The sequence below is a fragment of the Centropristis striata genome, chromosome 10 (genome assembly GCF_030273125.1).
Source record: "Centropristis striata isolate RG_2023a ecotype Rhode Island chromosome 10, C.striata_1.0, whole genome shotgun sequence".
NCBI classification, from domain to species: domain Eukaryota; kingdom Metazoa; phylum Chordata; class Actinopteri; order Perciformes; family Serranidae; genus Centropristis; species Centropristis striata.
In genome coordinates this window covers 18,212,643-18,238,433 of record NC_081526.1, presented here as the reverse complement: position 1 = coordinate 18,238,433, position 25,791 = coordinate 18,212,643, and the positions used below count along the sequence as shown (strand labels likewise).

At 39.0% G+C, this 25,791-nt stretch overlaps 1 protein-coding gene across 1 annotated transcript in view; it reads left to right on the top strand.

The window, feature by feature from the left end:
• sema5ba (sema domain, seven thrombospondin repeats (type 1 and type 1-like), transmembrane domain (TM) and short cytoplasmic domain, (semaphorin) 5Ba) overlaps positions 1 to 25,791 on the top strand; it is a 198,262-nt gene that overhangs the window by 50,872 nt on the left and 121,599 nt on the right. Inside the window, exon 3 of the mRNA XM_059342617.1 lies at positions 25,316 to 25,534. Coding sequence (XP_059198600.1) covers positions 25,363 to 25,534 — 172 coding nt within the window. The 5' untranslated portion in view covers positions 25,316 to 25,362. The remainder of the gene's footprint in view (positions 1 to 25,315; positions 25,535 to 25,791) is intronic.

Genomic DNA, 25,791 nt, shown 5'->3' with positions numbered 1-25,791 from the left:
ACACTGTGCTGACTTACTGTACATTTAAACATGGGCTTTATTGTGTTTAAAGTTTAGCTGGAAGAGTTATGAAAGCATAAATGAATGAATGGTATCACTGTTGCCCTTTAGGGATTTGAACCTGCACAATTGCCTGTTACATCATGAATATTAACTCTCTGCACCCCCGGGTTTAAGTGATTTCTTTAAAAAAAAAAAAAAAAACACTTCACGTAGAAAATAAACTGTCAAAACGGACATCATCATCAGAGTTTAAACTTTTGGACAGTTGTTAAACAGATCATAGGTTACAAACGTTTCCATTCGAAAAAGTAACCAAAACAACGTTTAATGTTGTGGTATTTCTGTCATAATCAATTAAAAACATTAAATTCTGCTCCTCAACCACACTGTGAAGCAATGATTGATTCTGCTGAGACGAATGATCATGTGACAAATATTCACTGAAAATCTGTTTAAACAGAGCAGGGGGGAGAGGACAGGACAGGAGAGGTTATAAAATGGAAATAGTATAATATGTTTAGCATGTGGAGACCCAATTCTTTTTTTTCTCCAATACTGATGACACTTGTGGGCACTTGGAAAAGTGTATATAAATTCCATTTTATTCCAATTTTCAAGATATAATTTATCACGATTTCTGTCATTATAACTGTTATTCTGCACAAAAGACATTTTTGAGTTATTCCCACTTCGAGTGATTACGCTGATTCTATAGAGCTGCAGAACTTTATATATTTCTTATTATATATTGCAGTAAAATACAAGGCCACAGTGAGTAAAATGTAAAAAGAGCAATAAGCGCGCCTGCTTGGGGTCCCGAGGGTTAAAACGTCAGACACTTTATACCATTCTAAAACATTTTTAAAAAAGCAAGATCCAAAACACTGACTTCAAACCATAATAGAAAGAAAGTTCTGGAGCCGAGTGAAGTTTTAAGAGTTTGTAAAGCTGATGGATGCTGCAGGTGACAAAAAGATGTGATACCTGTTTTTGTTTTCTTCCTTGGACATGATGTATCTCCGCCCAGCGGGTAAAACTGAATCTTCAGACAACAAAGGGTCTGATGGATTTGCTTTCATCATATGAGAAAGCTCATAACTAGAACTGTCTGTCATTCCATTGGTACAGCACATCCGGTAACCACAAAAACAACAGCATTTGCGGTTTGTTGGTTCGCTTAAACAACATATGAGTACATTTTTTTTCCTGAGAAGCAACCTCCTGCCGCCACTGTCTGACTGGTTGGGTGCACTGTGATGTTATATTTCCTCAGGTTAAGTAAAGGTGGAATGCAGAGTGTGACTTTGAGTTTGTATCAAAAAAGTGATGCTTTTAAACTGAACTAAACCTTGACGTCACATGTCATTCCTGGAGCGCGTTTTGTACTAACACTTCGTGCAGAAAGTCAAACCACTCTTAATAAATAAAATCTAGTCAAATAATAATTGAATTTATCTGGAAAAATTAGTGTTTTGAGATTTCTTTAAAAGTGGAGGTGTGTTGTGCCTGCAGTTTTAAGATTCTCATCATCTCAATGATAATGGTTAAGCGTTCATACATTTGAGCACAGACGGTGCTTTTAGTATTTACCAGTTCAGAGGAAAGGTTTTAGAAATCAATTATAATTTGTTTTGTTTCCTCTGTGTTTTATTATCAGGGAACCCGTTGTGAAAGTAGTTTATCTCTGACCTTTAAATGCTCTCAGCGTGCTTTCTGCTGTGTCTGGGTTCAGTGGCCTCTAAATATTGGCCCCATTTGTCAAAAATAAACATACATCAGCACCGAACGCTTTGCCTGTGGCCGGAGGCCGATGTATCCGTACTCTTCCTGGTGTTAGAATAAGGCCTCAGATAGCACACCACTTTTAGGACCGTTTAGAGTGTCATGTTGATACATTTTAAGCTTTTAGCTTGTAGTTTAACATTTTTCAGAGCATACTTGCACAGCTGCTGTTATGAACATGTGACTGTCACGGTCACATGCCCGGGGTTAACTTTGCGAAATGGAACTACTTGTTATGTTTAAGGGGAAAAATACATGGTTATGGTTAGAAAAAGGTGTTGTAAAATCACATGACGTAACGAAAACCAACGGTAACGTATACTAACTTAACTTAAATTAAGTATAACTCAATCAAATAACTCAACTGTTGACTTTTCCTTGCACATGGGACACAAAGATGGATCTCTGATAAAAGTCCTGTGTTTGTTTAACCTTTTCCTCCAACAACCCAAAAGTAGCCGTGTTTCCATTAATTAATTAATAATTAATTATTGCTGTAGACTAATCTGCCAGTTACTCAGACAGTTATTTATTGTCATTTCATTCAAAAACCAAGGAAAACCAAACCAAAAGCAGGAGAATAATAAGAAATTATGTGAAAAAATAAAATAAATAAAAACAGGTTGCTTATCAGAACTTTGAACACCCATGAGACAAAAGATGTCTTCAGGAATTGGATTTAACCGGGCAACTTATAATTATTCTTTCATGTCAGAGGAAACAGCTGATCATATGAGTTAAATGTTCGCTATGCCAGAACTTATTTGCAAAAAGTGTTTCCATTTCCCTTTTTAGCACATTAACTATTTTTAAAAAAAGACAAAAAACCCTCAAGGGAGCGTTAAAAATGTGCAAAGTTTTATCGAATTTTGGTGTTTCCTTCAAACTTTTTTCAAGCAACTTCAAACTGCTCAGAAATTAGTTGATGGAAACACAACTTTTGACTCTGTTGCCCTCTCTACTCTGTCACCTCACCTCCAGAGCACTTGCTCTGAGCATCTAATATCCTCTAACTGCTGCAGCATAAAGTGACACATGAAAAGCTGTAAATGCATCGTAAATGACTCAAGAAATTGGCGTGTTATTCATACACCATTTGGTGATATCAGGCTGTGTATGCAGACAAAGTTCTTGTATGTATGCTTTGAGAACTCCTTCTGACAAAAGAAAAAAATAGGTTTCTGGAAAAAGTTTTCTTTTGGCATTGGTACAGAAACTCAGTATTGCAGAACTTGTCAAAATGAAAATCAAACAACACCCAGCCTTAGTTGGAAGAAGTTGTGATTTCATCAGTGTTGTTGGTTAAAAAGCTTTTACTGTAAATGCAATAAAACAGAATCTGGGAGAGGAGGTGTTTTGTTGTTTGTACGTCCTGAGATGTCTCTGTTGTCCATTAGCATTCCACAGGGATATCAGGCCAGAGTCTTGGAGGTAGCTTGCTCTACCAGCTGCTCCTCTCTCCCTTAGGTAATGTGATTTTTTTCCGCTACTTGTAAGATGTTGAATAATCCATACAAATACGAGCAAAGGTCGCAAATCCAAATATTGGCATTCGCCTTGTAAATGTAAAGTTTTAAGTCATGGAGAAATACACAAACAAGGAGCAACACCTCACGGAATTGATTACTGTGATGCATAAATCTCTGCTGCCTGTTTAATGCTGTATTTTGAATGATTGGTGCCTTTGAGTCTTCCGGTGTTTGCTGTTTTGTTTGACTGTTGCTTAGCTGTTATTTTCAAGCACTGCTTTGAGAGATGTGATCAGAGATGTCCAATATTGTTGCACAATGTCCATATAAATAGCTTTTTTCTGCAAACACAAAAATATACTCGAAAATGTGACGATTTATCTGCAAATGGTTTTTCATTTGACAAACAGCTCGCACAGAAACTACATGTGAAGAGCTGTACAAGTGGCCAGTGTTACGTATGGATGACCGAAGCCTTGAGCTCGCTGCGGCCGTCCCAGCCGTGTCACTCATAACACAGACGCAGCACAGACACAAAGAGCTCTTTAAACACTAACCGCAAGCTTGTCATCAGGCTGCCTGTGATTGATCACTTTGACACAGTTCAGCAGTGTGTCATTATTGCGAGAGGCCTTGAAAATGTGGCTCTTTTAGATGAACTGTCATCCCTGATAAAATATATCTGCAGATCAGCTTGAGATTGATGCTCAGAAAAGGATGCCAGATTTTTGTACCAGTGCTGTTTAAAGATATTAAAGTTTTCCTGCTTTTCCCACCTTTAATTTGGTATTCTTCCTGTTGGAATACTAATTCAAACATTTGCTTCATTCCTCCTTGAAATTCAGACTCCTGAGAGAGAAGGCTGGCATTTGCGTTGATCAGTCATGCACTCAGATCATGCCTTCTTCCACGTTCCCGTGTGTGCCGTGGTGTCAATTAAACCTGAGGTCTGCTGTGCTCTAGCGGGCTGACTCTGTCTAATAGGGCTCCATGCAAAGAGACTATCCATAATAGAATTAATAATGAGACACACTTGTGGAAAAGGGCTAAGTTATCATCACCATCTCATCCGCAGTGAGGTCTTATCGAGCTCTCTTGGCCTCAGAAATAAAACATTAGAAGTATAACTGGACTAAACCCGAAGCCCGACTGTAAATCTTAAAGTCCACGGTGCATTCAATCCCAACGACTTCCAACTCTTCAAGCAACTTCCTGGTGATTAGAGCTGCTTGTGTCTGTTTTGGCAGGTGATGGGAAGTATGGTGTTGTAGAGTTCCAGTTCAGATCTATCAGTGGAGAGAGGAAGGGAGCTGACAGGGAGCAGAAGGGTTTATTAGTGCTCTTCTTTCTGCTCGCTGCCACAGAAATAGAACAGAGAGAAGATGATCGATCCTGCTGTGGGAGAGACATCTGTGCTCCTCCCAGCAACCTGAGAAGAGATGCAAAAACAAATAGACATTTTCATAAAGTAAATGAAAGCTGAAAATAAATGAAAGCTTTTACAAAGATGACTAAAACGCCTGATGTCAAATAGGAGTTTATTGAGTTATGAGTTCATTTTTCCAGTAGATGCAACAGTGATTGGAATAAATGCCATAACTAGGCCATCATAATAAAAATGACTTAATAGCAAAGAGATGAAAGACATGCATTCATCATACTTTAATACTATGATACCACGCACTAATAATGTCTCATTTCAAATTAATCTTATTTCAAATGAGTGTTGACCTTAAAGCTGGAGTAGGCAGGTTTTGGGTAATGGCTGAAAAAATGCCAATCTTGGAAAATTCAGCACTCAACCTGCAGCTCTCTGCTCTCTGCCCTAAGCTCCTCCCACCAGATGCGTAAGGACATTCGCACACACTTCATACAGTTTACCTTTATTTCAATCATCCTGATCCTGATTCCATTATATAGCAACAATTGTATGACAATTACGTCCTGCAAACTTGTGGCCTTTAGAGCCATTTGCATTGACAGACTGGGATTCAACGCTTAAACTACATGAACATGAACTTAAATTAGCTGCAGCTGTGAGCCTTTAGTTACAGTTAGCAGAAAGCTAAACTATTAGCAACATTTTCTCTCCATCTCTAAAATGCTTTACCGATACTGGCACATGTTTGAGACTAAGACAAGCTTGTGTTTTGTTGTAGTTTTTACATTATATTCTTTACTTTGTACATAGTTTTGATACATTTAACTTTAAGAACATTATGAACGTTTTGTATGTCTGTACCAGGCTAATTTGTTTATTGTTTGAAAATTGCATACTGTTACTTTAAGAGAGTGTTCCTTCGTGCATTTTGCTTTTGCAAAAAACTTTGAACTGAGAAGGCAGTGGACCCTAGATTGTCCTGTCCTGTTTTAGTTTATGATATCCTGCAAGAAATGTGATACATCAGGAATAAATATTGTTTGTTTATCAAACTCACTAGACACGTGTAGCCGTAACAACTAACTCGTCGCCTTCTGCAGTAACCACAAGTCTTATTGCGTTCACTTTCATATTCTCCCTTTTTGATTTTTTCTGGATTGCTTTGCTGTGTACGCAGTTGTTGCCAATGCAGCAACCACTTGAATTATAATATAATAATAATAATAATAATATACTGAAAAGGTCATATTTTTTTAATTTTGGCCAATAGCTTTCAACTGTTAGAAGCACTAGGGAAGTTTGGCTGTGATCAGACTATCATTACTCCAAAGTGGCAAAATGAGTGAACACTGTGCAACAGCAAAATATCAAGAAATAGCTAAAATAGTGTGAAGGAAATTTGGTGTTTCCTGTCATGGTGGGGCATGAAGTAGGCGGCACCCTACTTGGTATTCAAGATGCAAGGCCTTGTGGGAAATCAAACTGTGAACTTAACTCTGATAACACCTTGTGAGAGGGGAACGTGTAAATGAGTCAGGTCTGTCCTGATGTGGTTTATAGGGCAGGACGTTAAGGGCCACATTGCCTTTTGCTTAAGAGCCAATGCTGGAAAGTGCAACAACCACAAGTTGAGCGGTGTACGGGACTTTGTTGCTTTGTCAAATAACCTCCGGGACTGAGCGGTGTATTGGAGTACGGATGTGTTAATAACACCTGGAGAACTGAGTATTGTGTGCATCTTGTTTGGCCAGCTCACCCATTAACTAACAACAATAGTTTGATAATAATATCAATTGAATCTCTTTCTAGTATATATTTTCTTTTGCAACAGCAGTTATTTTTCCTTTTTCCAGAAAAACATATATTTCTATCCTGTTGACCAAAAACAGTTTGTTAAAAACCTATGAAGTTGCAAGATATATATCAGGCAAGAAAATAGAAGCATGATAAAGATCTCCTTCCAGCATTGCTTCTGGTATGCACACACTGTGTTTTATTTAATAGCAGTATTTTAAAAATGTTGTGATGTTTTCACTACCCACAGTAGGTGTTTAGAGATTCTGGTGACATTATAGATATCCTGAACTGTGGGAAGGCTGTGAACAAAGTTGTTGTGGTTCCTCAAGGGGACCGGTGGAGTGATTATACCCTCAGGGTGTGTGTGTCTGTGTCAGCTTTGTAGCTGTGTGTTACTGTGGGAGTTTGTGATATGGGTGGCCCTTAATACCCGGCGTCCAGGGTGAGTGATCAGGGCAGTGTGTGAGATTGAATCCAGCCAGGTCTGCTGCAGGCTGAGGGCTCTTTTCATTGCCCCCGTGTCTGTCCCCGAGCCTGGCTGCTGCTGATGGGATCAAGGCTGTGCACCACTACTGCTAATAACACTCCACACCCCTTCTCTGTCTAATTGGCAAAGGGGTATTGCCTGCTTCTCACAAACACAGCACTTAATTGCCATGTCAGCACAGGCGAATACCAATCATCTGAGATGATACGGCAGCAAAGTGTTGCATCTTTATCCCCATTGCTTCATTCTAGTGCTGGAACAATTAGTTGATTAAGAACTTAATGTAGTTATTTTTTTCTCAAATGTGAGGATTTGAGACTGGTTTCCCCTCAAAAACAACCCCATAGGTTGGACAAATGTCGGACTTTCACCCAGGAGAACGGGTTCATACGTGTGAAAAAACGATCTCCATGTATCACTTTTTACATATTTATGTCACTTCAGCAGTGATGTCATCTTTGTAACTACTCCACTTTTAACATTTCCGTCTTTTATAACAAGACTAGTCTCTCATAAAAAACGACAATATAAGGCATTTGTACAGGCAGCAAAATACGACTCATATTAACGTTTTAGAATTTCCCTCTCTGCCATCTTGCAGATGTAGTAGTAATGATTGACGGTGATGTGGAGTCTAAATGGCGGATGTCACATTTGGGGCGGAAGTGAGTCGAGGTGGATGGGACGAACTTACGTTTTTTTTGTGGCTCATGTCACCCTCGTAACTACTTCACTTCCGGCATTAACATACATTTATTTACTGTTTAAACTGTTTTTTATAATGCCTAACCAGGGAGCTTTTTACCCTTCAACAAAACTGCATCCTTTTTTACAACCGAGATCCATGAGCTGTTTTTAGAAATCGCTCATATGTGTCCATATCGGTGGTATTGACGACCTATTTTGTTGTTTAGGTTGGATATTTTGTTGGAGGATTTGCTACTTTTCTCAGTTTTAGAAAAAACTCTGCTGTTTGTTGGACAAAACATAAAACAAACAAGCCCCACTTGATGTTTGCTCAAGTTGTTGGGGGTATTGAAGATAGAAAAGGTTCCCCAGTTAGACTACAGCTGGAGATGCCTTGTTTACATGTGACCTGCTGGATGAAAACACACTTAAACACACAGGCAACACATTCCTCACATAACGCTGGATTATAATTTAAGGTACACATTTCTATAATAGTAATGATAATAATAAATAACTACATGTAATGGTGGTTGCTGTTGTGACAAAATTAAACAGAAAGTTTACTCTGCAGAGATTTCATTTCTCTCCACAGAGATTTCTGGCCTCTTTATGTAGACCTATTATATCATTGTTCTCCAGCATATTTAGGTCTCGGCATTCTCATCAACTTGTTTCCAGCAGCTGTTTTCAGAAAACAAGCTCTGATTTACTCACTGTGCACTTACTGCACAGCACCAAACAGCATAGACAGAATTAGCTGGTGATGAAGGTGGAAGGAAAGATATTTTTTTCTAGAACTTGATGGAGACCAAAGCAGAACTAAAAGGAGAGTGAACAAGAGTCAACAGTTCTGCAGAAACAAGTCCAAATGAATAATAATGTTGTTCAATGTGCAAGTAAGGTGATATAGATATATATTAATATGTCATATATTAATCACGAGTCACTTCTTTTGCACAAAAACAAACATATGCAACTTTAATCTCTTTGTTAATCATAATCTTCATTTAATAAAGCAATAAAATTGTACAAATAAATGATTAAATTCTAAACTAATTGAATCAGAATGAAATCTGTGGGAACAAGTTAATTTTGGTTTACCTACTACAACTAAATAAACATTTACTCACAGTTATTAACATGATCATTTCTTTTCTAATTATTTCAAGGACTAAAAATAAATATCATCACACACACTATGGAGATCCAGATAAGGCTCTAATAATTATAATTACAGCCGTGCAAACAGCATTAATACACAAGCACACACCAGCAGCTGCACTTTGATAATTAGCTACAACACTACAGTGTTGTGTGTTTCCTGTATTTGTGTTTATGTTGCACACTGTACGCGCTCATGCCGTTGTACCTCTCTGTAGCTTCATATGGAGTGATAAGGTTTTGATCCTGGCTCTCTTTGAAGTCGGATGTAATAAATTTGCTCATCAATTACACTGTCTGGCTCGGCCTTCTGTGCGTGTTTTGTTTGGTGTCCGCTCCAGTTAATTAGAACAGAGCGTGTCGTGTCGTCCTTGAGATAGCAGCTAATAAGTGTGAGCTGTCTGAATCGCTGCTTCATAATGCTTGCTTTGCTCTCCTTGCAGAAAAAGGGGGATGGCATGCAGAATGGAAAAAGGGGGATCTGGTGTGAGTTGCATATAATCCGCAGGCAGTAGAGCTGCACTCTGTGGGTCATCTGTGCATGCAGGGGGCAGCTTCCCTGAGAGGTCCGAGCTTCATGTGTGAGCTGGTTTAGGATTCCTCAAATGGTTTGTGACATTCCAACTCCTTGATGTTTGAAGTGAAGAGATAGTCGAATGCCACTATCTTTTGTTATCAGCTGTTATCAGCCACGCCGCCATCGCTCTGCCGCGTCTGTAACTCATCACAGAGACATGTTTAAAGCAGGCGGGACAGCACACTCTGAAAGATCTGAAAGTCCCCAGAGGAGAGGCGAGAGACCACCAGGGTCCATGGAAGAAATCAAGAATTAGAGTCATTGTTTAATTACTAGAGATGCACTAATGTGGAGTAACAGATGTTTTGGTTCATACCAAGAGGGCGACAGATATTTTCAAACTTGCAAAAAAAGGACAATAGAGGCAAGCATTTAGGTTCATTGTTTCACCATTGGTACAAATTTAAGTAAATCAATAACAGTTTGCACAAAAGTGTCATTTTCACTGACATTCTCCTTCGTTTTTCTCTCTTTTTAAAGTGCTGTAACAGGCAGCCATGCAATTAATTTGAAGTCATCTATCTGCCAGTGACATTATTACACTTTCAGTGTTCATTCACAGTCACAGAACAACACATTCTTACATTATTGGGCATAATTACATTGGCAACATTCATGCCTATCATTTGCACTAGCTACACTTTACATTATTTTTTTATTTTACATTTTATTCTCTAAGAACGACTATAAGTTTTGTTTATTGCATTTATTTTATCATCAACAACAAGACCTTGCAAAAAATAACTGGTGGCGGTGGTTTGTCAGGCTGCAGCTAACGATTATTTTCTTTATCAATTAATTGTTTGCTCTATAAAGTTTCATACTATAAGGACATGCACCCACTGCAAGCTCCCTAGAGTGTCATCTTCCAAGAGATGATTTGGTCTGAAGCACAGTTTAAAAAACTCAGAGGGATTCAATTAAATTGCAATAAACTGATAAAACTTGCAAAAAGTTTCACTGAAGAGCCTGGAACCTAAAAATGTTTGGCATTTACAATATAATACAGAAAATATACTCAAAAAATAACAAAACTGTGATTAAAATTGTTAATGTGTGTGAATCAACGGACCAGCTTTTTGTTTCAGCACTGGCCGCGTTATGTGTATTTATTTGAAGTTAATTTAACTTCAACAACAAAACTTTCTAAATCTAAGAAGGACAGACAAACTTTTCTCTTTTTTTCTGTTTGAACACAAAACTGTTGCTCACCTTCACACTCTGCTGTGTCCCTTCTTATTTTTTAGTGAAAAACACAAGCGCAGAAGCCAGAATAAAAGCTCACATGGCCCCCGAATGTGCCTTTTCTCTGTGACCTTTGCCTCTCCAATTAACACCCTCCAGTCAGAGTGTTGGACGCCCCTCTTTTGTTGCAGTGTCAGGCCAGAAAATGTGTTGGACAGACCTTTTGTTTGAGTGGTTACTCGTGTCCCTGCCTCTTTGTTCACTAATAGCCCATCATCTGGGCACTGTCCCTGTGACCTCGTGGCTCTGACACATTGCTCTGCTCAGCGACGAAGAAAAGGTCACGACTCTGAAGGCTGGAAATGTACAAGAAATTATAAGAGTAGTTTGTGAATAATAAATGCACCAAATGCAGTAATAGATTGTTTTGATTTTAACTGATAAATGTAAGTAGATTTAGTTATTGTACCAGTGATTCTTTACCTTCGAACCTTATGGCCTCTAAAAATGGAGCACTACTTCCTACCGCTCGACACATATTACACATTACAAGTCAAGAGCTATGAGTGATTCCAGAGGGAGGTCAAAACATATAGTTTTTCCAAAAGTAACAAACTTAGATAAAAGATGTGTCTGAAAAATATCTAATTTAGATTTTTGTGGTTTTTCTTGTCCTGAAAATCATCTTGTGACCCTTGAAGTTCGTCTTGTGACACCATGATAAAGAAAAGTAGTCTATAATTGATTATTTTTGATGCCCTTAATCAAGCAAGAATGCCAAATATTTCATGGTTGCAGCTTTTATATCACTGTGAACTGAATATCTTTGTGTTTTAGAATGTTGGTCATGAAAGACTTTGTTTCTTTGAACTTGCAATGGATATTTTAAATTTTTCTGTTAGTTCTTAACGAAAGAAAATGTTTAAGTGAATAAAGAGGTAGGAAGAAACATCTCCTTTATAAAAGAAGTTGGATGTAATATCTGGATTTATATTGAAAACTAAGCATAAGAAAACATATTGTATGTAAAGAAATGGTAGATTATTAATAGTAAATAATAAACAGGAAAGAAATTAGGATAATCACTGTATAGCTACAACTGTACACCAAGCATGCAGAGGATCGGTCGCCCTTGGACCATTTTCTTATTGATTGAATTTCACCAAATTAATTAATTTACAGACTTTAAATTAAATGAAGTGCAATATTTGTTGAAGACAAAACCTGTGGCAAAATACTTTTCTAAATTATGTAGTGAGGTGATTCAGCGATGCCCCAGGCTTCAAATATATTCTACAGACTTCAGAATTTTTTTTTTTTTTTTGCTGCGGATCATCAGAAAATCATAATCACTGTTGGACATTTTTCAATGAAAATTACAATAATGATCTAAAAATTATCATTCCCTCCAAAATCATGTGAATCATATCAGTCAAAATAACCAAAATAATATTTTTTTTACAACTTACAGCCCTAATTATCCTAATATTATATTAATTATTGTTTATTGACTAGCCCCTGGCCTTGTGTGGTTTTGTGATAATAGAGAGGGACCACATTACTCCTAAACTGCACTGCTTCCATTAGCAGATGAGATTAAAAAAAAACAAAAAAACATGCATTAAAATGTGCAGGCAGTTGATTGCTTCCCATTAATGTCTTAAGTCATGATCAACAGTAATTAGACTTACTTTTTAAGCAGCAAATAATTGTTATAAATTCCTCACTTGCAGCAGTGTTGCATTCTTCACCGTCAGCATTTTCATGTTGTTTTGAAACCACTTTGAGCTTGGTTTTCCCTACGAGGTCAGTGCAGCCCGTGCTTCATAATGCACCCGAGCTCAGCCGCCACAGTGGCTCTCTAATGTGAAACTGGTGGCCAAATTTGAACAGTCTGTTACTCCCCGAGCTTCTCTGAACTAGTTGGGTGAGTTCAAATCAATACAGGCCCGGGGGGCTCCCAGTTCACACAATGAAAGAGTATCAGGTAGACAGAAGGAGAAATGCAGTCGATAATACCACATTATGGTTTGTGTGTGTGTGAATGAAGGTGTGAGACTGTGGTTGACAGTGCCAAGTGAAATCATAATAGAGTTTCTGAGGGCCAGACAGAGTGTGTTATTACAGACTGGGGATGTGGTAAGGTACAAACTGGCTTGCTGTTACAGGTGTGTGTTTGAAGTGGGGGGCTGCAGTCTGAATCTGTGTTTATGTGTGTAAGACAAGAAAGTTAGAGAGCTGCTGAACCATCCCCACCCTCTGAACAGTCTGTCACTCAAACCATGTAATAACTCGGTCTGATTAGCCATTTACTGACCACTAATAGCCATGTCTTTGGCCTGGGCCCATTAGACTTCAATCAAACTCTTCCCCCATCACTCCTGGTCAAACTGCACTCTTCCCCTGATTGTTACTGTTACTACAAGTGGGAAATAATGGAGATCCACTCTTGCAAGAGGCAGGGATTTGTTTGGCTGCCCATTCAGAGTGGTTCAGCTCAGGTTATACAGAGACTTCCAATCGTAAAAAAGAAAAAAAGAAAACTGCAATCAGGGTCTTTTTGATGTTGGACATTGCTGCTGTATTGTTTTGGAAACAAACAGTTGTTTATTTTATCTGGGATGCTGCTGCTTGGAGGGCTTTATAGTTGTGCGAATAGACCATTTATGCACTCTGTTGACATGTGTCACTTGGGCTGTTTTTTCACAATATAAAAAAGTGTAATTTGAATATTTTCATGTGCTTTTAGAGTTCCATGTCTGAATTCAAAAGAACATTCAAATATGTTCTAATACAGATCAAAAGAAAAGCTGCACAGAATGTGAAAATCACTTTCTAAGTGACAAGATTCCTGCGAGCTGAACGTTTTTTTGATTTGACTCATGATAAAACATAAGGAATGGTTTCAGTGGGTTGAAGAGGCCTCTGCATTAAAACGCAGCTGTTAGCCTCTGATATCAGTCACAACTGCTTGAGCAACTTAATGCTATTAGCCTCATTTGAGAGGACTAAATACGTAATTTGAGGACATGACTTAGTAAGTCAAGGCTCTTGTTATTAATTTGATGGAACAAATTACTAATTAGTATACACAGATTATTAATTTGAGGATATAAATTAGTAATTTGTGTGCATAAATGGTAAACAAAACCATATTCTGATACCTGCCAAGCTTTGCAGGATCAACTCTGTGTTGACAAAACAAATCAAAGTCTTCTTACTCACTTGTTCAGGAGCATTCAGTCTTATCTTACAGTCTTCATTAGCAGATGAAGATGGAGTTTGCTCAGTTGTAATATTGGCTACATGTCTAAAACTGGGGCTTATCTCCTAACATGCACTACATCTACTTTATGGGATTATTTGTGAGTATCCAAAATCTTTCTGAAATAGCTCTCCTACAGTTGCATGAAAAAGTATGTGAACCCATTGAAATTATCTAGTTTTTTTGCACCAATTTGTCATAAAATGTGATCTGATCTGCATCTAAGTTCCAAGTATAGACAAACACAATGTGCTTAACCTAATACCACACAAACGATTATAATATGTCATGTCTTTATTGAACACATCCATGAAACACTCATAGTGATGGTGGAAAAAGTATGTAGAGCTATGCACAAGAAGCATCTGCTAATGTGAATCATGCCTTACAAAAAAAGAGATCTCTGAAGACCTGCGATCAAGAATTGTTGATTTGCATCAGACTGTAAGGGGTTACAAAGTAATCTCAAATACTTTAGGGTATCCACCAGTCCACAGTTGGACAAATGGTCCACAATTGGTGATGATTTAGAACTGTAGATACTAGAATAGAATAGAATAGAATAGAATTGCCACCTAGAAGTGGGTACCCAGCCAAGTTCACTCCAAAAGGCACAACGCAGAAAGCTCAGTGACGTAAAGAAAGAACTCCAGAGTAACACTGCTATAAGAGTCATACTGTGTGGAACAAGCAAGTAAGCAGATCTTGAAATTATTTGGTCAGCTGCTGTTTGTAAAGTCTAGAATAACTGTCGAGAGACAATACGAGTTGACATTTTGACTTTTATTATTTGATTCAGCTGTGTATAATGTATTGGAAAATATTCAAAAGGGAATAAAAAGTAAAAAAGTCTCTTAGGAGAAAGAAAAGAATGCCCACAGACAGACATAAGGTCTGGTATTACACAGAGCCTGTTTATCCCACAGATTGCACACTGATACACACATGCTCTGCAAGCTTCACACATGCACGTAGCCACAGCCGAAATGTGTCTTTTTCCTCCCTGTCCCTCTGTTTTGCTGTCTCCTCTCACATCACATCTCAGCCAGCAGTCCCACAGCTATAAAAGTATATCAGATGGCAGCTTCCCTCGGGCGCCATAATGCCTTGATTCCAGCACAGCCTCTGATTTGATATCGAACATAATCCAGACAGCGGCTGCCAACCTCACCACCTCATCAGCTCTGTCACTCAATGCTGTCCCTGAATACACACACACACACACACACACACACACACACACTCTGTTTTTTCTCCACTTCAGGGTCAACACTCCCTCAATCCTATAGAAGACCTTTTCTCCATGTTGTGCCTGCCTTCTCAAGCATGAGCGAAGAGACTCAATAACGAGATGCTTGCCCTGACCCCTCAGTTACCCTTTCTTTCCAAGAAGAGAAAGAAAAAAGATCTTGTATCTCACCCTACGAGCGTCTTCATCGCACATTCCTGCGTTCCTTACCGCAAGTGTGTTGTCTACATGTTCAGCCCCGTTCCCTTGAGACTCTCATGAGGCCCCCGTTGCCCCTGCCCACCCGCCCATCCCAGTGCAGGCATTAAAGAGATTGGTGGGGTTGAGCTATTGAGGCGAATTAGACATGGTCAATGTAGCCTCAGCTGGATCAAACCCCCCCAAGGGACGACTGGGAGACTTTGAATAGGATGGGAATATGGTGGCAATAAGCATCTGCAGAGTGGTTGTCTGCATTTATCACAATGTTGTAAGGTTGGTTTGATTTGTTAGTTTGATTAAACAGAGGCTATGTAAACACAGACTTTACTGTACCTGCTTTAACTGAAATGACAGTGAGATAAAATGACAAGTGAAATGAGCCCTGCGGCATTTTGTTCCGTTAAAAAAAAAAGAAGAGGAAAATCTGCTCCATTTACAAGTAGAATAGGAGGCATCGATCTTGTGTTTAGTTCCTGGAGGAAACAGGTGTTATTTCCTTCTGTTGTAATTCATTTTTTGTGTGTGCAAGAGCATCCCTGTGAGCTTTTGGATGAGGAGGTATTGGTATTCTTGTGCCATGCAAGTTAATGATGAGTGTTGGAAGGATTGCAGCAGGCTGCGTAGGAACACATTTCATTATTTTTTTTACACATAAATCTCTGGAGGGGCTCAACTTGAAATCCTGCTAAAAGATGCTTAACAATGATGTCTAATCACTTCTAGAGAATGAAAGAAAAGGGAAGAAGGCTCCTCCTTTGGGAGCTTTGCTGTGGAAATTACCAATTAAATTTCTTATCTGATATCCGTGATGACAGGTTTTTCTAAAAGCAATGCAACAAACATTGATTTTTTTTTTTTTACCCGTTGGCCATACAGACTTCCTTCCTTGTCCTGCTTCAAAATGGCATCAAAATAGTTCTTTTTTACAGGCGGCAACTGCTTCCCAGTGGGCCAGAAGCAATTTAATCAGTGTCGTAATAGATTCTGATGAGATTGGACTCAGGGAGTTAGCATTGAGTTGTAATTAGAAGACCTCCCCTTGTAGGATGGGTTGAAAGCAGGGAGCAAACGGCCAGCTAAAGGTGCAGCGGACTCTGAAAAATCCTGGTCTGTGCGTGTCTCCTGAGTGATGGAAGAAAAGAAATGAGGGAGCAGAGTGCAAACCAAATACAGAGTGATAAGAGGGAGGAGGGGGATAAAAATGAGATAGGGGAGAGGTTTTAACAACTGCTTCAAGGAGGATCGACTCACCCACCGAGCGGCCCCGCTGCCCGGAGGATTGTGATGTTCTCTGACAATCGCAGGGACGCATTTTGAAAAGCAGTACTTATGGCCCCCTGCCTGGCCACTGAGTCTTGTCTTTAGCTGAAGGCGAACAGTAACATTTGGAGCCAGAGCTTTCAGGATGAACCATCTTCTGACACCACAGTGAATAAGAGGTGGCCGATATATACTGTATACTGTACAGCGGCTTGTTCTACGTGCAGTGTAGACTTTATTGTGAACACTGAGTACAAATGATCACATAGAAAACACCATTGCATTGCTTCTCTTGCTCTCTCACTTCCAAAGACACACACAGTGACTATTGACTGGATGAGAGCAACAAACTTGTAGCACCAACACAAGTTAAGATGTGGCTCAGGGTTTCCCATTAATTATCTAGACTCTGGCGCCCCTCCAGAGTCTAATCTGTCCCACCAGTTTCATGTGCTGCGATAACATCACATTTCAAGCTACTGGAAGTATTTTTCCATGATCCATAAAATAAAGTTTTTTTGCGTTGTGTTGCTGTTGCTCAGCATAGTGTGTGTCCAAACACACTGCTGCACACGTCGTTCTTTAGCCGCAACCAACAATAGCTAACAATTAAAGTCGTTATAATCACAAAAAGCTAAACTGTGACAAACTACTTCCTGTGGCTAAACATGTGCAGCTTTCAAAATAAGAGCACAGTGTGTTAACAGAATCAACAACAGAATTAATAACAATACTGTCAAAATGAGATGCCTTAAATGAAACATAAAATAACCATTGTTTTCCTTTAAATATGCAATCATCAAGATCAGTGTATATGATGGAATAGTGGCATTAGAGTGTGTGAGGCGCCACCAAATTTGGGCTTTAATATGTTTGTAATGTGAGGTGATTGCTCTCATTTCGCTCTCAAAGTGCTCAAGATTGATGCATTTTGCTTAAAAATTTACAATTTTTCTCATAAAATCCTATGGGAAACACTGGTGGCTATTAGTGATTGTAGCAATGTCCATATCCTAAGTCTTGTTCTCATAAATGCACAAACCTCCACCAGAAATACGTCCGTTAGCCCAATTGAGCTATTGGGAACACCACTGTTGAGCTATGTGTTTCCATAGAAATCATGATGTTACAGTCCTTAATAGGTCTGGACAATATGACAATATATATCGCCACACAATACAATAAAAAATACTGCAGATGTTGTAGGTCTACTAAAATCATAATACTGGTGTGATTGCATGCTTCAAATGGTTATATTGAGCATTTATGCAATGCTTTAGAGAAGGTTTTAAAATCTTCTGTTAGATATCATGAATGCTGAAATAACCTTATCATATTACGATATCACTTATATTCTATATCACCCAGCTCTTGGCTAAATGAATAAAGGAAGTGAGAGAAGAGATTGTAAATTTTATTCAGCTTGTTTCTTTGTTAGTGCAGAGCATCTCCTCGCTGCAGCCCTGAAACTCTCATTTAGCTTTCTATTCATTCAGCAGAAGAAGAAAAATGACCAGTGAGATGGTGTACTCACCGGCTAAGCAGCACATGTTCATATCACACAATCTTTACGTCTATTGTTCACATTTGCATCCTTGCAGCCTGTCATTGTCGTAAGCACTTCACTTCCTCATACCGTGTTGCATCAGTGGGCAGCCGGCCATCCAGCTCCCCCCTGAGAGACTGTAGAGGTCTGTGCTGAAATACACTCAACCTGCTTCCTGCTGCTTGACGACCAACTTGCCGCTCTGTTGCCATAGATACACGTTGGCATTGGCAGGGACTTATGAGAGCCTGTGCTCAGGAAAGGTTGAGATGTACTGGCTGCAATCTGGATAAAGAGTGGAAATGATTTTTTTTTAAAGGAGAGCTTACCTTGTTTATCTAGGCTGAGCCTTCCAAAATTATCTGAGCACCGAGGCACTGTAGTCTTTTTTATTGTAAGCCACTGGGAGACAAAAAAACTGCATTGTTGTGCTGCTGGTATGTTTACAACAAGCTGCACCACGCTGAAGCATCCTGGTGAGCTGTTAATGCAGGACACCTTCACAGGAAATACACTGCCTCTGGCTTTTAAATGTTTAGGTGGAATTGTGTCTATACTGACAATTATTATAACACAGCCAGAGGTGAGAGAGTTTACTCAAATATTGCACTTTGTTACAGTTTTAAGGTTTTATTTATTTAAGGTTTTTTTTCAGGCTATTTTTTTACAAACTTCACAACATGTCGGAAGAAATAATTCTTCTTCTTTTCACGCAATGAAGAAACGTCTTTTTTTCCCCTGACTAACAGTGGACTAAGACCTTTTATTTTTATTTTTAAAACATTGAACATTTTTGGGAAGCATGTCTCTTTGTTGTTATGTGACCAGACTTGACTGAGAATAAGATTTTTACCTGACAAGCCAAATCTTGTTTGCCTGTGTCCACTCCCACTCCATGTTGAAAATTCTGAAAAACAAACAAAAAAGATATAAAAATATAAAGTTTTAGAAAATGGCTGCACCATAAAGTCCCACTGAAATTACCCTTTAGTTATACATGCATTCATAAATAATGTCACCATGTATTAACAATAGTTTTGTCCAAATAGAAGGTTAAAAAGGTCTTTGGGGAAATACCAGAAATGCTCCTTTTCATCATCAGTGTCTGATTTACCCTCTGGGTTAGCTACCTGTCATGGGCAGACAACGGGTTGTTAGCAGTTGTACTGAGGAGTAAGAAACACAACTAAAAGGACCAAAGTGATATTTGCAGGTACATTTACATGCTGTTTGAGGTTTTTCAGCTGAGCATCTAATTATCTCTGCAGCCCGCAAACTGATGTTAAAAGTGCACTTTTTCCTCAGTTAATGTTTTTGTTGCGGCTTGTTCAACAAGCTAAAGTGCAGGACAAGAAGTGGGGTCAAGTTTGAATATTAACTAAATGAATGAAAGTGGCTGCTGTGTTGTGTGGGCTGCTGAATGCTTAAGATGACGAGGAAGATGAACTTTGACGTTACTACTTTATGCTAATATAGTAAAAAATTTGAAGATTTAATTGGCTGTTTGGAAACAAAAACTGAGATGGAGATATAAGGGTACTCTGGCAAATTAATGCACATATAAGGGCACCATCATGGAACAAAAATAAATATTAGATAAGCACTTTCGCCTCACAGCCAGAGGGTCCCAGTGGCTTTTCTGTTATGAGTTTACATGTTCTCCCTGTATCAGCATGGGTTCTCTCTGGTTCCTCCGGCTTTTCCCACAGTCCAAAGACATGCAGCTTAGGTTTTGGTGACTCTAAACTGCCCGTAGGAGTGAATGAGAGCATGAATGGTTGTCTGTCTCTACTTACTCAGCCCTGTGATAGTCTGGAGACCTGTCCGCCTCTCACCCAATGTCAGCTGGGATTGGCGTCCTTTTGTTTTCATTTTTTTTTCTCTCGAGGCAGAAATTACATGTGAATCCCAGAGCTGATATGTATGCTGTAACACTCGCACCACACACATAAAAGCAATATAATTTCAGTTGGATTTAAAAACGAGTGAAGAAAGACTTATTATGAGCAACTAAAGCTCACAAATCCTGGATAACAGTGTTTGAAACTACATTATCTTTTATTCCAGCTCAATTTTTCCAACAGCATAGAAGAAATAAAGGTATAAGCGGCTGCAGCGGCATGTAAAACACACAGAGCTTCACAGTATCCCTCGTCCCCTCATTACACAACCTGCTGTGCATGTAAGACCTATCATTACAGAGACCGGACATTTCTGAATACCTACAATACTTGAGCTCGTTGCAGACTTTTGCTTTGGACTGTTTGCATTCAGGTTTTTTAAAGGATTGAAAAATGTATCTAAAAATACACACTTTTTTTTTCAGCTTTAAGGCAGTAAATCTTTCTCCTAACTCACCACGAAGTTATTGGCAAAGAGACGTGCATGGACAGCAGTTAGTCCAATCCACACCTTGTAAAACCTCAGCATATAGTGCGTCTTTAATCGACTCGTTGTATCCCGCAGGATGTCTGAATGGCACGGCAAACAGTGTCTCAGCGACTCTTTTAAGATGCACTGTGTGTGTGTGTGTGTGTGTGTGTGTGTGTGTGTGTGTGTGTGTGTGTGTGTGGGTGTGTGTGTGTGTGTGTTTATGACGACAGCTTACCCAATGGTATGGATTGTCCAGGCTCCTTGCTGACAAACTTGCTAATCCAGAACACAGCAGGACAGGAAATTGGATGGACTCGATCAGGCCTCTTTGGAGTGGCCTTGAAGAGCTGTGCTTAGTTTAAAACACACACACTCGTACACAAGAACACACACACTCTGAAGTGGATGTCGGCACACAGCTTGTGTCAGTTCTGCCCACTCGCTGTGACCCGTATGGAGTGTGACCAGCTGTCCGTGGCTGGATTTTGCCAGTTTTTAGAGCTGAGACTGTGTGTGTGTGTGTGTGTGTGTGTGTGTGTGTGTGTGTGTGCATGCATCTGGGTTTGCTTGAGTGTATAACATTCTTTCTACAGAAGTTTTTGACATCCGCACACTAACCTCATCCTGCTGCTGACAGTACGGCTCCCTCTGTGTGTGTCCACGCCAAGATACCTCATCCACCAAAGTCTGGACTTACAGCTGAGTCCTGGTCATCTGTCACGATCTCCTGCCCTGCCTGCTCTCAGTCCAGCTTTTAGACTAATGAGAGGATTTGTACAGTCAGTCTTTGACTTTCAGGACTTGTGATTTAATGTGAATTAAGCACCTGCCAACTCCACTCCTGTGGATGATTGAAATAAAGGATGATAGGGTTGTCCTAGTAGGAAACTCATACCTTTAAGCATAATGTTCTGGGTTTGATTTTACCCAGGAATCCTAATCGTATGTCATCCTGCTCTGTCTCTTAGCTCATGTTTCATGTCACTCTCTGCTGTCAGGTATAATAACTGTAAAGAACCTAGTCTGCTGAAGGAAGAGTTGTCTATACAATATATACTGAGGATACATGATTACCATTGATGTGACAATATGCCTTAAAGGTGTGTTTTGTAATTACTGGGCACCTGATCCAAAAAAAGTGGTTGTATTTTACCTTGTGCAAATATTGCATTATTTACTTATTGCAGTGATGCAACTGTTCAAGTTTCTGTATTAGACAAACAATAAGCTTTGCAATGTTCTCATAAATGTATAGTGGACATTCCAAACTCAAATTAGAGACCTACACTGAACTGATGTTCTGCATTCAAGAGAGTGTTGCAATGGACGGGCCCCCAAGAGAGTCTAGCTCCATCCAGGCACTCAGGAGAATTCATAGGGATCAACAGCCCAGCAGAGAGGAAGCACAGGGGGCTGCAACGCGGAGTCAGGTGTGGGGTTTGCATGGAATAGTGATATGGCCTGCTAGGAATCTTTTCATGCAGTTCATGTTTTTTGAAAATGTACCTTTAATGTTCAAGAATAAATACACTAATTTAGCAATACATCAACAAACAGAATGTGACAAAAAAAAGGAAACTAAGATAACCAGCCACCTGTCTGTGCACTGCCTCAAAACTCATCAGTTAAGTGTTCACTGTTGAAAGAAGTATCACTGATATTTAAGTAGGAATTTTTTTATGACTCATAAAGCAAAAATGAAGGTTGAATATTATTTTAAACATGCACAGTAAAAATTCTGACGGATTTGGCTTTGTTAAAATGTTGAAGAAATAGTAAAATGACGAGATCTTAACTTCATCATTATATTCACTTAACTTTGCTTGAACAGAGAATAGAGACACTGATTACCAAGTTCAATGACAGAATTCCTTCAAGAAATGTCACCAATGCAGCCATAGAAGTGTTTTTCTGTTCTGAAGTCTTCATTGTCGAGCGGCACTAACACAGATGACTCACTGTCATCTGCATTCAAGTGCAACTTCAAATTCTGTCAATCTGAAAGAAACAGACCTTATTTTGTCTGTTTTGACCCTCTATAATCAGTTTATTGTTGATATTGAAGTTCCAAATATTAAAAACCCCTCTAGCCTTGCTGTGTAGTGTAGAGAGAGAAAACCGGGCTTGACTTCTGAACGTCATGTGATCTCGGAGATGGCACTGTGATGTGATCTTGCTCAGGGTTTGGTAACGGGTAACACAACCCAAATGCAGACAACCAGCTAATGGCAGTTTGGGCTAAAAGGCAGATTAGTTGGTTGTTGGGCTGGAATGCAGTCTGCAAACAGGAGACAAAATCAGTCATCTACTCCACAGGTATACACTGAAGAGTTTCCATCTCTTCTGTCCAAACACAATTAGCCCAATAAGATGTGTTCAGCGAATCAAAAGCTGGACAAATTAATCAATTTAAAGCACAACCAGGTCACATGTCAGAAATGTCAGAAGGACTTGGGAAAATGGCATTTTGACACTAAAACATATATACATATTTTGATCAAAATGTGAATGTTTGGACACTGAACACTACTGTGATGCCACTAAATGAGAAAAAAATTAACTAAAAATATTTGATATGCCCTTTAAAAATCTGCATTGAATGCCTTGTTGGGTTTGCTCTTGTTGTTATTCATAGTTTTACAGTTTTATAGTACTTAGAAATAAAAATTTGACACTTGCATTTATTATTTGAGGACCTGTGTCCTTGCCTTTGAATACATTTCCTGTTTTGTCTGTAACTTTATGGCAGGTCTCTTCTGAGAATCTCAATGAGATTACCTGTATACATACAAGGTCAAACTAAGATAAAAATATAAATAACGAAAACATAGACATCACACACATAAAAACTAGGATGGGTTAGATTCAAAGGCATGAAGGGGTGACAGCACATACTTCACAATGCCATCATCCATTTTTTGAGAGTGTCGACTAAATGGCACACTCCAACATTCATGCATGCTCTGTAAATTCTCGCTCTTTGAAAATCAGACATCTGCCTGCACAAGTGTAGCCTGTGGGGATTTAAGCATTATTTTTGTGTCTATTGTTCAGTCTGAGTGGCAAAGTTTTTTTTTTTTTTTTCTAAAGTGCGTTTTTGGAACTTTTGACACAGAAAAAGGATTTTGAAATGTGTCTGTATTTGTGTAGTGATTTTCCTACAGTAAGTAAGTAAGAAAGGGTCAAACACAAGTGCTCTTAAAATATTCAAGGACACAACGAGAAAAGAGTGAGACCTGAAACTGATGGATGCATCACTAAAACTTGACTTTCTGGATTGTATTTCAACGCAGACATGCATATTTTAACTGAAGCGATATTTGTGGTCAAACAGTGAGCCCTAAAACTCCAGACACATCCAGCCTGAATGAATCAAGTCCTGTGCATCGAATAATTCCACCTGCTCCGTCAACAGCATGTTTGTTGGCAGTGGCTCGGGGCCTGTTGACTCCACTGTTTTGTAATGACAAACATGGGCACTCTGTGCATTTGCCTAATTAGTTACCAGCTGTATTGAGAGGGATAATTGATTGCAGGGCAAGATGGTTGATTTGCAACTCAACCAAGCTAATAATTTGTTATTGATTGAAGCATTAGCGAGGAAAACACTACACAGAGATGTAACCCAGCCAAAGTGCTGCAGAAAGTTGATGCTCTCGGTTTTTAATCTACTTAAATGATATTACACCTCGCTAAGCTAACATCGTAAGGAGCACGGGGTGGGAGGTGATGAACTGCTGGTTTCAGCTCAGCACTGGAGACTCATATGTTACGATTAGAGGAGATTACATTTACGCAAGAAGCATGAGAGCGTTTGTATGTGTAGAAACATTTGTGTGGCTCCTTGGATATGGAGGTCAGTGAATGCCTAAGAATTACTCCTCAATCAATCAATCAATCAAATTTTTATTTAATATATTTATTTTTATTTTTATAAATTATATATATATATATATATATATATATATATATATATATATATATATATATATATATATATATATATATATATATATATATATATCGCTATTTCTAGTGCTTCTTAGATCCTCCGGCTGTTCCATCGTTTTGGAGCATAGTTGCTGAAGGCTGAATGTTTTGGTTCTGCTCTGTTGAACAGCTAAAAAAGAAGAGTGGAGGATTCCTGGTTGATTAGGCATCTTTGAGATGTAATGTTATCCAAGGCCATGTAGTGCTTTAAAAACTAATAAAATAATCGTTAAATCAATATGAAATAATTTTAAAATCAATATGAAAACACGTGTTCTTGTGCATCAAACCTGTGCAGCAGAAATGTCTTCTGAGTCTGCAGGTTAATAGTTGTGCAAACATTTTTCCAGCACATCTCCAGGAGCCACAAATTTTTAAGTGAGTTTATTTCTGCTCCATCGACTTGTGGAAGCTTCCGCCTCATTGAACAGTCCACTGCTGAGTTCAATTTTCTAATTTTAATCAGCCATTAAATTAACTCCCAAAGTTTAATTGCACATTTTAAATAATTATCTCGAGGTCAGAGGTTAGGTATTTCTTTGAGATGGCTCATTGCTGAAATGGAAGAGTTTTCACACCTTCCAATCCTTTCTCTACTTTTTTTCTCTCTTATATTTTAGTTTACTCAGCTTTATATCTCAGCCACCCTCCAGTTACCTAACATCCTCGCTTTCATCCCACGGATGTGTCCTTTTTACCAAAATTTTTATACCTTTTGCATTATTTTTTTTATTTTCTTTCTGTTCCTCTATGCTAGATTCAGAGCTGGGAGCCCAGAGGAATTGAAAGTTGGAGAGAAGAAATGATTTTGAAGTGACTCAGAGAGAGCTTCTTTTATTTGAAGCCAGGTGTAAAAATGTTGCATTGAGGTTCTGAAAGTCGTCTCTTCTCTTCTGCAGCTGTACCCCAGAGGCCCGCCTTGGCAGTTAGAGGAGAGGTCATCACCATGACGGCGTCCTCGCAGGACTCCACGCCCTCGTCTGTGGCCGGCCTCTTCCTGCTGCTCCTGCTCCCAGCTGTCCTCACGCAGTCTGCTGTCCCGACGACCCCGTCGTTGTTTGACCCTCTGACCCAGCCAGAGTGCACGAAGAAAGAGCATCCAAAGGTTTCAATCCAAGGTCAGACATCATCAAATACCACTTGTTTTATATAAACATTTCATACACTAAAATGGACACAAAAAACTCTTTACTGTGCAAATGCAGAATCAGATTTCTCTCTTTATCTTTAAAGTATATTGTTGAACCATTAGTGTCTTATTGTAAGGTTCTTTCCTCTTTTAAACAAGATCATTTTGACTGAGAGCAAAGTAAGACGACATGTTCTGTAGATATCACAAAATTTAATTTATTCAGACTGAAAGAAGCTGCTATTC